Genomic DNA, 15000 nt, shown 5'->3' with positions numbered 1-15000 from the left:
GTCTTCTGCTTCATCAACTACAACGCCTTCATCTGACTCACTTTCGTATTCTTCAACCTGGTTATTAGGAGTACTACAGAACGTAGGGGTAAGAAAGTTAAAACGGTATGGAGTGCTCGGAAGTCTCTTAAGACTAAATATTTCAAAATACTACCTATCCCAAGGTTTATTATTTTCACGCTTAACGGTTAACATTTTTCGATTTTTCACGGCTCATGCTTAACCCCATTGAGACCCTCTGTCAAGGCTAGCGAGGTTATGTGTCGAAAGCTCACGTTCCAGTAAATCTTGCAATCCAGATGTAGTTGTTTTACCTTGCTCTGCTGAGTTATATTTATAGTCCATTGTTATAATTTCTCGGGCTCCAACTCCCAAAAAATAAATATAAAAACAAACAAACAAACAAAACCATGAAGCAAGATCACGTCACAGTTCACGGAGAATTAAACACCAGATTCTCATTTCACGGATAAGTATTCTCAAAAATCACGGCTTATTTCAAGTGACAAATCACATTTTACGAGGAAAAAATGTCATCTCACATTTCACTGAAAATAGAAAAGGCAATTCACGGTTCACGAAAATATCCATTAATGCAATACGAAGGGGTATGGCAAGTTGTAATGGCTTGTGGACTTCATCCAATTTAATTTCTTGATCTCTTGGTTCGAAATCAAACCAAAATGGCAAGATTATGTAATCGCTCTTACTTAAAGGATGCTTCCAGTGACTTTACAGAGTCGAAGTTACTTTATATGCTCCAGCCCTGTTATAACATCGTTTGTAAGATCGTAATAATTAATTAAATGTACGACTGTATGCTATTCTTGTTGTTGCTCAATCGATGACATTTCATGTAAAGTAGATTGATTTGATTACATGTGTTACAATTCAAGACCATTTTAATTTATGTTACAGTTAAATATTCAAAATAGTCATACAGTTTCTTTGGGTGCCTTGTGATTTAGCTGACTTACCTACTACGTCAATCCAAATGTTGCCGCTTATATTTCCTGCCCTGTTCATTGCAACACATCCATATTGGCCGGCATCTTTGAAAGTCACATTAGTGATGACAAAAGTGTTGTTATTGGACAATTGCGTTCCATTGTTAGTCCAGGTCACGTTTGGTTCTGGGTCTCCTCTCTCAATACATTTTAATTGTAATGTAGAGTGCAACAACACGGGCATAGAGTCTTTTTTAAGAGAAGCATCCAGCTTAGGAGGAGCTAGAGAAAAAGAAAAATATAAACATTACATTTGCTCAATCGTCAAGTGATATATATGTGTTCAACTTGCACAATTCCGCGAGCAAGAACCTTCCATTCTGCAATTTAGCCTAAACAGGTTCTTATTACATAATGGTAATTAATCGAGGTTCGACTGTAACAGAAATCTAGGCCATCTAGGTTCTTAAAAAGGTTCTTATTTTCTGGATTAAAAGAAACACATAGTAGATAACATAGTTTAGTGTTTTTCGGCCTTCGTCCCCGCTGCAGCAGCCAGTTTTTCCCTATCCCTTATTTAAAATTTAAATAAAATTTAAATAGAGAATTTTAAAAATCACATAAAAATTAGTATATTAAGTAAAATCGAAATATCACACGAATCTTCAGAACATCAATCAATTGATTTTACTTGTCAAAGTGCACACATTTTTTAGATTTTAGGAACTAAGAACCGGCTTCAAATTCTAGGGTCAACAGGTTCTTGTTTAGAGGGGGTCTAAATGAAGAATTTTAAACTAACAGGTTTTCAAAATAGGTTCCTAATTGCGAGTTTTTACTGTATTACATTGTTGTTTCCAAGTGTTTGAAAGGATTGAGTTTTTTTACTTATTCATTTTGAAGAAATGGGGATCTTTGGTGATCGAAGTGTTTCAACTTTGTTATGTTAACGTTACAATCAACGTATGAAGTGCACCGTGTCAGAAACGAATTGGCCTCAAAGGGTGAAAAGACCTTGTTAAACTTTGTCATCTCACCAACTTGAAGCCTGTTGGGTACGAAGACCAAATAAGCATTAGGTGACAAATTCTTAGATTAATGGGGCAGTCCAGTTGTTTGGTGTCTTAGGCACAAATTCTCAGTGATAACTAATTATGTAATGCTTTCTCAATTTGAATTTCTGGTTTCTTGGTTGATTGGTTGAAACTAATATGGGCATGAATAAATCAGTCAATCCTTTCTGATATTAATAACTTAGCATTTCTGCGAATTCACAACACTTCATGAAAAAACGAATACGAAAATGTAACAATTTCAATGCTAAAAGTGCCACTACCCTAGCCCTAATTAAGAATACCAAAACTTGTAAGGAAAGACATGACTATGGTACGATAATTAGTGACATTCATTTCCAGCTTACTGAATGAGGAGCTTAAGCAACCCTTAAGACCACACCCTGGGTCCCTTGGTGGGTTTTTCGCACTGTTTGCAATTTGTGTATTTTTATGTCATTTGCATTGTGAAGTCATTATTTTCATTATTGGCTGTAACCCCAGAGTGTAAAATCTTAGTGGTCAGTGTTTCTTTCTTTGTCCTTAAAGTGCCCCGGTAATTTAAAAAAAAAAAACACTTCTTTTTTCTTCAGATTTTGAAAGTGTATTTGCTTAACACCTGACTGGCAAAATGTTGAGTTTTGATTTTTATCCAAAGGCCGTTTACTTTTAGTGTAAGTTTTGGATTTCACGGTCGGACCTTGCTCACGTTCAAAACTGACCGATTGGACCTCACAGGGCTGGATCCAGGAAAACGTGACGTCAAGGGCTCACTAGCGTAAAATGTTAGCGTGTGAATGCAGCCTATTATATTGCCTTAACGACAATTTATTTTCAGATTTTTGTCTTGCTTAAAATTGCGTTAAGTATGGCTTAATTCACAGAAACTCTCAATGATGTGGCCATCGAGAAGAGTTCGGGCATACTTTCCACGCTGCCGGTAAAATCCGTTCTCAAGTTGAATCCGCTTTACTAACAAATTGAAGGTTACATTGGTGGTCCTCATTTTACCAAGGTTGAATATGCACTTTTTGGAATCTAAATTAAGCCTAGAGAAAATGAGGGTCAGGTTAGGATTAGTTTTAGTTATTATAGATGCCCCCCTCTAGATGGATATCAATTGACATATTATTTAGAAGAAAATAATGAAAAGGACTGTGTTGGGTTGACCATGTTCGTCGTTGTAGTGTAGTGATGAAGACATAGGCTACAGATCTGGAGGGTTGGAGTTCGAAAACCGATAAGTGCATCGTTAAGTTTTCTGTTCCCTTACTATGTTGTAATGTTGAGACTGAAGTGATAAGTGTATGAATACAGAAAATGCAGGGGCGGATCTTGGGGGAAGGTGCGCAGGGGGTATGCAACCGGCTAGTCGCTCGGTCCCTGAACGCGACCCATGTATGATCACGGAGTTATGGTGTCAATGTCATCTGTGTCCAGCTTGACTTTCAAGTTTACGTTCTTATCTCGACCGTCCATGAAATAATATTTATGTCTACATGTACCATGAAAACTGTGATGCAGTACGTTCATTCTTACCATCAACGATGATATGAATGCTATCGTTTGCAGAGCCTCCTTCGTTCTTTCCTACACAGGTGTAGGTGCCTTCTCCTTCTTCTGTTATGTATTTTTTAACCAATCTTGCTTTCTCTTCTGCTAACGGAAGTTTATCCTTAAGCCAGCTTATTTGGGGCTTTGGCAAACCATCGACGACAGTACAAGTCAAAGTAACATTGTCTCCTTCAAGTGGATAACGGGTTGTTCCTAGTAACAGGACATTTGGTGGAACTTAAAATAAAAGAGAAAGGCTTGTTAATATAATAAGATCTTACTTGAACTGCAGCAGTTCATAATTATTTTGTTTTCAGAACTTTCCGGAAAAAAAAAAGAGGGCAAATGCTTGTCTTCTGTTCCCTCACTTTTTTCTGCCGTAAACAAATTATCTACACTAGCAGCAGTTAAAGTGAAAATGAATTGAACACGGTTTTGTAAAACACTGTCATAGTTTTATTTTTGGTCCTAGAAGGCGAGGAGGATTATATTTGCTATTGTTTTGCCTAGTGTAAGTCATTTGAGCTATTTTATTTATCTACATCTGTCAGTGATATTAATATGTTACTAAATCTATTACTTTTTATCTCGTCTTTATCTACATTTACCAGACACGCACACATTCCCTGTTCCAAGGCTGTTTTGGTTTCAGCGTGTTGTTAGGACCCTCTCAACAGACGTTCTTCTGGCTTAAACCAGTGGAAGTATATGGAGTTGATCTCTATGTCACCAGATACTTGCAAGTTATAGTCTCGTATTGTTTGCCCTCTGTTTGAGCTATTCTGATTCACTTTAGAATATACATGTTCATCCTCTCCACTTTGCCATTTGCTTGGGGGCATAATATAGCGGCGTTTTCTTCCTGTTCTCTACGCCACAAACGAGGTCCTCCCAGGGGGAGTGCTTGTTCCCTTGTTCCCTTTAAAATTTGCTTTTCTTCCCTTGTTCCCGAAATTACTTTTAAGCTTGTTCCCAGCTTTTTTATCCCTAAACTTGTTCCCTGAGATATTTTTTATTGCTACCTTGTTCCCCAATTTAAATTAGCCATGTTCCCGTTTTGGGAGGTTCTCACAAGCTTTTTAGTACTTTTATAATACACTGGAGACAAACTGCAGTCTGTTGTCAGTGGTCAGATACGGTAAACCAGGCGTATGAAGAGTTTCTCCAAACTGATTTCTTTTTTTTTTTTTGGAATTTATTAAGATTGATATATTTGAAGCCCGAAATAGAGTTAAGTGAAAATGGCAAAGAGAGCCTGAAGAAATCCAGGCTGAAATGGCATGACAGTGCAAGTGCGCTGCACGTGCTCTAACAACTAAGGTATCAAGCCCGTTGAGAAATGGTTATTTGAGAGCTGATCAATAGCCCCCTTTCGGTATATTTAAATCAGTGTTAAACAAAAGGCATCATCTCGAGGTTCTGGGGAATAAACTCATACAAATCCTCATATTTATTTCCCAGAGCGTGGGAATGATGTCTTTTGAAAAGGACTGATTTTTAATATACCGAAATTGGTACCCCAACTACTCATAGGTTACTGCTAACCGGTATGTACTTCTTGCACTGATCAGAATTTAAGGTTCAGTTCCTTAGGCATTGGTCTAGTTCAACAAAGATCGTCATGCTGTCTGCCTCAAGGTCTACCTCCAAATGATGGTAACCCTACTTTAAACCAAGTATGCTAAATACAATGCGTTCATTAGACGACTGGAGTACTTTGTCAACTGTTGCTGTGAGGTGCCTTTGTCTAATGACCGAGCCTCCTTCGTCCTTTTAATGTCTAGGGATTTAACAGATTCGTGGCTGCAATAGCATGGAGTGGTAAGTCGTCATTTGTTATTAAGTATTTGCCTATTATTCAAGGAATGGCGTTGATCTAAACTTGGGTTATCTTACTCATTGCCTTTTTTCTGGTGTTCCAAATTTGTGCTAGCTTTTGGGAACTGGTATTTTTCTTATTTGTTTACGAATGCAACCTTCATCATTTCCACCTTTACCCACCTATGACAGACACGCTGATATCTTGGAAATAAACGGTGATTCTCTCACTTCCTTTGGTCTGTTTTATAGAACATTTGTAAGTTCCATTATCTTCCCGCCCAACTGTATCGATCTGCAAACTGCCATCTGACAACTGTGTGAATCTGTCATCCTCCAAGTGTAGGGTATTGTTTTTCTTCCATTCAAATTGAGGACTAGGATTTCCTTCTGCAGTACAACCTATTTTTCCAGGTTTGCCATATATAAGTTTTTGTTGTGGTCTTTTGTTTTTAAATTGGGCTAAAGAAGAAAAAAAAATGATGGATAAATCTCCTGCAGTGCTAACACATGATAATGATAATGATAGAGAGAATATATGAAAATTTAGTATATTGAAACACCTTACTGCGGTTGTGTAGATTATCACAATTATGATGCAACTTGGTCAATTGCGAAAGAAGCCTGTAACAGTCCACTCTTAAACAGGACTCAAACGCATGAAATATTTCATACATCCACCCTCATTCATGCGTCCACGTATTTCGAGTTACAATTCGAACTTACATGCGACCAGCTCCCATTTGGCCTTATAGGACAGATGGTAGTAAGAGCAAGTGGGATTCAAGTCCTGTTGAATTTTCCAGGCTTCTTTTGCAACTGATCTAGTTGCTTCATAACTGCAACGATTACTTTCACGGAGAGACTGACAATCTTATCTAATGATGATAACTGACTGATAGAATTCTTATGAAAAACATATGTTATTGCTGGTAATGTGCAATGAAATGAAAGTTCTTAGAAGGAAAGAGCAACGCAAATGATAAAGTTGTAAAACAATTTTTCAGTAGACCAGATCAACAAACAGTGAGGTTAGTGGTAATTTTATAGCGAATGTCACTAACGGTAGAAGCCGAGAAATTAAATTTACCTTGAACAAAGGAAATTTAAGAATGAAGATGACAATGAAAATCATGAAGGTGATGATCTTGATGATTAGGACCATGTTGATAAAGGTGAAAATTAAGATGATGAGGATAAGGACCGTTTCAATCGTCGAACTTTACATGTGTCGAATCTAATGCAAATGAGCGAAAACAATAGATTTTTAATATTTGTATTAGATTCGGCACATGGAAAGTTCGACGTTTGAAACGGGCCTAAGGATAAACTCGCATTATGTTGCTGTCGTTGAAGATGATTTATAGCATAGCGGTGGCTTTCTAAACATTTTAAAAACTCACCATTGACGTAAACTGTGTAGAATCGAGTGTAATCTTCTCCTCGACACTCATATGTCCCGCCATCATGCAGCTGAACATTTTTTATTGTCAAAGTTACACCATTGACCTCAATTCTCCCTTCTGACTTGAGTTCTCTCACAGTGGTGCCAATTTCATACCATTTAACCAGCTCACCCCCATTCTGATTCTCCTCCTTCTTTAAGGAACATTTCACGGTGTCAGTGCTATCAAGATTAGAACTGAGGCTTTTCTGTTCCAGAACTGTCACGTTTTCTAGAACAAAATTGTTATATTAAAAAACTTACTTTCCAAAATTTCTTATCAGTCTTTGCAAATCTTTCGCAGTAAATATTTTTTCAATTTAAACGTTCTTGTATTTTAATCTATTTTCAAACACATTTTATTCTTCTAGAACTGTTACCTATAAAATTCTTCCATTTCAACCATAATCCTTTTGTGCTAGTTTTCATTTCATTTTTTTCCATTATACAGTGTTCAATTTTGGGTAGTAATGGTAAACTCGAAAGCTACTTTGCTACTATGACCAGTACACGCATATCTGGATAATTGCTTTTTTTTAAAAGATGATTCCTATTGTTGATTTAAAGAAAATGTGCAAATAAAAATGTTATTGTTGTTGTTCGAAGTAGGGCTAGAGTGAAATTGAAGTTTGTTTGGAATTGACAGTACAAAATATTTAGTTTTCCCCACAAATGTTAAACAATATACTAATGAGAGAGATCGAGTTAAAAAATTGTCTCTAGTCGCAACCCTTCGTTTGTCATCAGGATTAAATACACGGTCATGGTGAAAAGTGATTACTTACTTGGTACACACAAGGCCTGAGCTCCAATGTCTTCTGGACACTTGTGCTCTCCATCTAATCGATTACATTCGGCTAAAACGGATTGCTGTCCAGTACAAGCTATATCTGACATCACAACGGGTATGTTTTTTTCAGTGGTATTCATTCCCGTCATGAATTCGGCCAGGGCACCTCTAAAGCCAAGTTGTTTACAAACAACTTTGGCATCATTGATATCCCATTTATTGCGGCAGATCTTGCCCCATCTTCTGCGATAAAAAACTTCTACTCTTCCACCATACACAACTTTCGCCCCAATTAGGCGCACAGGAACTGAAAGAATGACACACCAATTAAAGCAATGCTTGGTTCTAATTGTCCTCCACGTTTCTTTTTTCAACAAACCATTTTTTTCTGTTCATTGTCCATTCCTCAATATCTCTAGTTTATCTCAGCTTGACTAAAACTTTGAACTGGATAGGCGATGCTAAAAGCATTAATTTAATAATATAGCAATGATAATGTTTTAAGAGGTAGCCCACTCATTGAGACTGTTCCAGTTGGGCCTTCATTTCTTAAAAGTAGAGTTAGCGGTTTCAGAGTCATCAGTCACAAAGACCGTGACGTGTGGTCTAGAGGTTTGGGTGTTGGACTTAAATAAGTCCTGCTCTGAAGCACAGCTAAGTGAGAAATTTTTCTCGTTCAGCTCAACTGCACCTCAGTTGCTAAGCTTCCAATTAGTGCCTTACCTTTTTTACCAGCAGTGAGTTATTTCCTATACAGAGAGCCACAGGTTGTTATAAACTAACAAATAAGGTTTTCAGTTGACTTGCTGTGTTAAAACTATGCGATGGTATGGATAAAAAAGATTTCCTTTATTCATACATTGTACCTGGACATTCGGTTTGGTTATTAATTAGCCCACAACTTTGAGTGATTGATGAACAGGAATGAGAAGTGATGTTCATCAAGCTTGTATTTCCTCTTTTCCAATTGCCTGTAAAGTTGTCATTATTGTAGTCAGAGTAGCCATTTACATGGCAGGCAAGAATTCTTTCACTATTATTCCAATGTGCGGTACAAAGCGCTTTCCAGGTGTTGTTCTTGTGAATTTGCATCAGTCCAGTAGATGGATTGCCCTCTGTTTGAAAACGTACTGGAAATTGTAATGAAAGAAATTGCTGCGCTAGTGAATAACTACCAATTCTGCCATTTTTAGCTGGGTTGTAATTGACTAATATTACATGTAGTTATGTTGACCCCCGTAAATTAATGGAGATATGATGACAACTCATTGTATCCCTTTTTGGCAGGCAGCGTTGAGTGGCCATCCATTTCTCATAACTAATAGGATAAGTGCAAAAGGTATGAGGATCGCCTAGCTTTCTCCTTCAGATCAACTGGAAAAATCAAATGTGTGTATAAAAATTTGCCAAGGCGAGGATGCTAGACAGTTCCAGGAGCACATGACTAGGAGCCTACAGATCCAATACTAGGTCTATGTAACGGCATTTTCACAGATCAAGCTATTTTTAGACGTGTTCTCAAATACGATTTGGCTTGCACGAGTGCCAATCCTCATTCCCATGTGGATTAATTTCTCATGCAAGACTTGTGATTGGCTGGAAAGGTCCGGTTTCGCGGGAAAATCAAACTATAAATAGCTTGGTCTGTAAAAACGCCGTTTCATAGATGCAATGAAGTTGTAAGCTCCTAGTCATAGGTTCCTGACAGTTTAGAAGAATTTTGTTTGAAGACACCCCCCAAAAAGGGACACAGAGAGTATGAACATTCTGTAAATTACAAAAGGACAAGTAAGAGTGTATTGACCGGTATTTCAGGAGCTGCTTAGCAAGTAATTCAAACTCAAACAGCGTTGATTTTGGTAATTTACCTTGCTGACAACTTGACGTGTTTGTGCACCCTCTCATAACTGTAGTAGATCCTTTGCATGGTATCCCACCAAATTGTGGCTTTGGATTCACGCATTCCCTCGTCCGCATCTGCATGCCGTTAATGTCCCTTGTACAAAGACTCCATTGGTTCCAGTCACTCCAGCCACCATCAACTAATTTCAAGAAACACTTGTTAGCACAGGGTAAGTCCTGCCCTTCTTAACGAAAGACAAACAATATCATACAAACTGTTGTTCTTTGGAAATCAAAGCTCAATTAGAAATAAAACGCAAATCACCGTGATACATTGTGAAGAAACGCATTTTTATGAACTTTTTGTTTCGTATGCTACAACATACATTTTCAAAAGTAATCGTTATGATTTTTAAAATTATTCACTTAAAACAAATTTCAGTAGGTCTGGGACCGAGACCAAGAAAATCGATCTTAGTAAAAAGCTGACAGCAGTTACTCATAAATAAAGTAACAGCTTAACATTACATTGGTTATCAGTTTTTCCTGATGCGAGGACTTCATTGCAGTCCCAGCAAATAGCCTTGAAAATGACCTTGGAGTTGTGAGATCGCTTCAAGCGATCTTTGTATGGCAAGAAAGATTTGATGCAGCGAGTGTTCTGAAAAACTAGATTTTTTTTTTAACTTTAATATTTGAGGTCGAAATCCTCGCATCAGGAAAAACTGATTACAACTGTAAAATTAAAGAAACATTGTTTATTAAGGAACTTAATTCAGCTGTTAATGCTAACCTCAGCAGGCTAGCGATAAGTCGTTTACTTTATAAATAGCTAACTGCAATTTTTAGATTTTTGCTTAGATCGTTTTTCTTAGTCTCCGTCCCAGACCTTCAGAAATGTTTGTATATATAATTTTCAAAATCATAATTGTCACTTTTGAAAATATATGTTGTAGCACACAAAACGTGAAGTTTATAAAAACATTGTTACTTGACAATGTTTCTCACCGATTTGTGTTTCATTTCTAACAAGAGGCTACTACACTTTATTCGTAGGAATTTAAGCAGATTTCCTTAAACGTCCACAGTATTTCAAGGATTATTACTCATGCGCAGTAAGCGCATGAGGTATAAAATGCCCTCCGTTTCTTGTTTTCCGTGTTACAATAGTGCATGGAAATTTATGCTTGCATACATTTGCATACATGACTGTAACTTTACGTGGGGCGAGGGGTAGGGGATTATTCAAAACAATTAATAGCTGCTGTAAAATGTATTGTTGAGTCAGAAAAATTAATAGAAAGACTTGAAGAGAAGTATTAGAGTCTTAAAATGTATGTATGCTTGGAATATCACTCCATTTTGCATGACAAAATAAACAGTACGTGTTTGAAGAAATCAACCATCCCTCTCATGTTTCGATCCTTTAAGTAGACTTGCCACGATTCCACCTCACGAGAATCCCGGGAGAAAATGTTTTGGCCAGCGAAGCGTGATTTCTCGGATGCGATCTACACGACACGAAGGGCTTTTGAAAGTCTAGCCCTTAAGATGTGTCATTTTTTCTTGGATGTACATGGTCGCGCCCGAATCATCGCATGCATCTTGACTGTTCAAACTTTGTGATTATGGTCGCGGTCGTACGGCCCGCGTCGTACGGATCGAGCTGTTAGAATAAATCTCTTTCGATTGTGGAGCCAAAGGTAAGTTGTTGACATTAAAGACAAAATTATATATATATATATATATATATTTTTTTTCTAATTTGTTTTACAAATAAACACTTTGCACGAGAGCGGGGATCGACATAAAGGGCATTTAAACTGATCTCCATCAACATGCCGGTCATCTCAGCTCCAAGTGATCTTTGAGGACCTTAGAGCAGCTTTGGGCGAAACTGAGAATACCTGAGAAAAACTGATCCGACTTTTAACAATCTGAACTGTTCTTAGAACTACTGTTATTGTCAGTATGGACATGCGACTAGTCGTTGATATGCATTCTGTTTATTTTGGAATTTAGAGGATGCTTCAAGGGGAAATTCTGGTTTTCTGTCTAACTTTTGTTTTACTTAGAGGCCATTTATTTGCCAGTATTGAAAAGTTTGGTTAACATTTATGAAATGTAACAAATTAATCATCTGTGGCTTTACAAAGATCTATTTGTATCGCTTTTACATTCCTGAGTTAATTCGACTCGCAAATGACGTACAAACAACCCAGGTTCAAGAATTGTTGGTCCAACTAAAACTATTGCCGCATCATACAGTCAAGGTAATGTTGAAGTATTTGGTACGGCAAATGCAGGCACACAACGTGTGGCAATGTCTCTGTGGGCACTCGTTTAAAATTTCAGGAATCCAATAACCTCTTCAGCTGACTTGGTTCAAATTATAAACAATTGGAATAATTTGTATTCAGCTTTGTCACAATCATGCAAACGGGGACTCCTATTTTTGACATATTTGCCTGTTATGGTTGGAACTTAAGCTACATTAATTATCAGTTGACATACAGTGACAGTGGAAGCATTGTTCATTCATTATATGTTCGAAACCCTAGACCCTAGGAGCAGTTAAATGATGTTTATCTTTGTTTTGGCAAAGAATGTTCTGCTGTGTCATTTTATTCTATTTGTTTTTCCACCTCAAAAGTATTGTAACTATTGCACCTTTAAATCAGTTGATAGTATCATTGAGAATGGAAGAGCAATTTATCAGAAATGTTACTCCAGCAAAATTTGTTTTTATTTCTGATTTTCTAAAGAAATTAGACGTAGGCCGCTGGCCATGTAAAGTTATTCTTTAAGCAAGATGTCAGGGAAATTTATCTTGTAATGTGGTTCCCAGTAAACAACAGCTTAAAACTGCCATTTTGGATAATAAGGAAAGGAGCACAGGCTTTTTGTTGTGAATTTCTAGCTACTGCATTAGTAGTGTTTTCCAGTGGTATGCAAAGCAAAAGATGAGTTACCACGTTTTTGTATACAATGGTTCTGAATCAAAAAATGTAACAAAAGTATTTTCAAATGTAGATTCTGTTATTGATCTCTTTTGTTCTATTATTCAAAGTAAATTTAATTGTTTTGAAACAAACTTTGAGGTTGCATTTCTTAGATGTTTATGTGAATTATCAAATATAGAAAGCAAACAAATAATAAGAAAGCATAAATCTACTTCAGCAATTGCAGCAAACTGAAAGTAAGAGGAGAGAAATCTACAGCCCAATGTACCCAGAGAAAAAATAATAACTTCCTTCAAATTGTTTTGAAAAATGCAGGTCTATGGACCCATCGAAAAAACAGACTCTTTCAAATAAAGATGAAAAGTATAGGTCAATGAACTGACACGATAAAGAGCAACTTCTCTCAAATAGATTCTTGTAACACCAATATACCTTTTTTGTGGTGTACATTAATAATAATAATAATAATAATAATAATAATAATAATAATAATAATAATAATAATAATATTATTATTATTATTATTATTATTAAACTGTCAACAAAAGTACAAATAACCTGGTAGCGCATGAGTATAGGCTACTTAGACCTTTTGTTCTAATGAGAACCCAGTTCAATTCCATAGTCCTAGTTCACATTCCGTGACTCAACCACATGGTTAAGTGCGACCGTAGACTAGTTTTTCACCTTAAAACTGTTCTTAACGGCGTTGATTCCAATCCAAACCAGTAAACAGATGCTTTCCAAGTTTCTACGATGGTATTTTAAAAATATTTAATACTTTTTATATATTTATGACAATGCCGGGGGAATTATAAATATGTGCAATTTGCCCGGTAAGAGGTGTTACCGTATCATAGCTGGCTACTACATTCATGATGGTAAAAATCGAAATCGCTTTCATCCCTTACCTATTTGTATTCTGTTAGTGACCACTAGTGACAGGCCGGCCACAGGCATTACTGTGTGTGGCTTTTGTTGCGTGGAAAGGATTTCAACAACAGCGGTCACTGCAGTGTCACACAATCCTTTGTATGTGGCTTGATCACATACGGTGATTCAAATCAACAAGATCGATTCGTACGGTGAATTTAACTGGAGAAAAGACCAAACAGGACTCCTCTGCTCCCTGTGCTGCATTTCGTGCAACAGAAACACAAGAACTCGTATCCGGTTACGCACACAATTCTTAAATACAGATTTCTCCGTTAATCTGTCACGTAGTCGTCTGTGGTTTGGTGATAATCGCGATTGCCTCTCAATGAGGAGATACCGAACTCGAATCTTACTTGGGGTGCCCTCTCCGAAAAGTAGCTCAATGAAGCATATAAATCTTACGCATGCGCAGCGAAATGTCGACCCCAAAAATATTCCAAAGTCCATAGTTAGAGCTGAATCCTATACGGAGTAACAAGAGGCTAAAGGTAGCCTACACTCTGTTCGAAGGATTTTTAGCCGATTTCCTTTTAACTTCACAATATTTTAGTGTTCTTTTATGTTACAATATCTTGCTCAATAGGGTAGGTGCGATCGTAGAATAGTTGTTCTAGTAGAAATAGATCTGTGACCAGGAAAAGACATATTAAAGTGAAAAAACGTTCTCTAGTTAAAAAGATTAAAAAAGATGACTTTTGGGCTATCGGTCTCTAGCCTTTAATTAACTAATGAAAACGTTTGCGTGCGAATGTAATTATATACGAAAAGGGTGCGGAAAATTTGTTTATAAAAATAGAGGACAAAAAGAAGTGTGAAAAAAGCTAAGAGATAAAAATATAAATGAGGTCTAATAGACCTTTTTCACTTGTACATTTTGTTTTCCCATTACAGGTCATGTGATAATACTCAGGAGGTTTGGTCCTTTGTTTTTTTCATTAAAAAGAGTGCATGCAGACATATTTATGCTTGCATACTACACTCCTTTTAATGAACAAAAGAAAGGAGCAAACCTCCTGAGTATTATCACATGATCTGTCTTAGGAAAACAAAATGTACAAGCGAAAAAGGTCTATTACAAGAAAATAGAGTATTGTCTAGCAGCCGTTTCGAGTTATTTTCCGCGTCAACGGTTTTAGATGTGTGCCAAGATTCTAGTGTTTTTTTCGAACGCGGTAAATGCCTTTGTCAATAACACAAGCATTATCGAAGTCAATGGAATGATTGTTTTGCCATGCATGGTTGGCAACGTTTGAGCCCTTTGTAAAGTTCTTAAAGTTTCGTTGATGTTCCTTGTTTCCGGTTTGGAAGTATCTTCCGGTTTCTCTTATGCAAACTTTCTCCTATCTTAGACGACGAGGTTATGGTTTCATTTGATGTTGTGTCGCTTTTCACAGCTATCAAAGAGAACAAAGCCTGTGAACACATTCGGAACAAATTAAACAATGGCAATATAAGTCTGAACACAGATGACTTCATTTCTCTACTGGATTTTACCCTTTCAAACAATTATTTTGTCTATAACAACTTTATATACAAGTAGATTCACGGCTGTGCTATGGGCAGTCCAGTTAGCCCTATTTTTGCCAACCTCTGTATGGAAGTTATTGAAGAATTAGCTATTAGCACCTTATCAGTTCCACCAAGGGTTTGGAAG

The 15000-nt window shown here is 36.9% G+C and overlaps 1 protein-coding gene across 1 annotated transcript in view; it reads right to left on the bottom strand.

The window, feature by feature from the left end:
* The window catches only part of LOC138010187 (fibroblast growth factor receptor 2-like), a 64936-nt gene that overhangs the window by 44261 nt on the left and 5675 nt on the right, over positions 1–15000 (bottom strand). Inside the window, exons 2-8 of the mRNA XM_068857129.1 lie at positions 9474–9647; positions 8472–8735; positions 7601–7912; positions 6775–7047; positions 5555–5833; positions 3539–3790; positions 978–1229 (exon numbers count right to left, since the gene is read on the bottom strand). Of these exons, the coding sequence (XP_068713230.1) occupies positions 978–1229; positions 3539–3790; positions 5555–5833; positions 6775–7047; positions 7601–7912; positions 8472–8735; positions 9474–9647 (1806 nt within the window). The remainder of the gene's footprint in view (positions 1–977; positions 1230–3538; positions 3791–5554; positions 5834–6774; positions 7048–7600; positions 7913–8471; positions 8736–9473; positions 9648–15000) is intronic.

This window comes from Montipora foliosa, chromosome 7 (assembly GCF_036669935.1).
Source record: "Montipora foliosa isolate CH-2021 chromosome 7, ASM3666993v2, whole genome shotgun sequence".
Taxonomy (NCBI): Eukaryota; Metazoa; Cnidaria; class Anthozoa; order Scleractinia; family Acroporidae; genus Montipora; species Montipora foliosa.
Note: the sequence above shows the minus strand (reverse complement) of the source record. Positions and strands in the feature narration are given on the sequence as shown.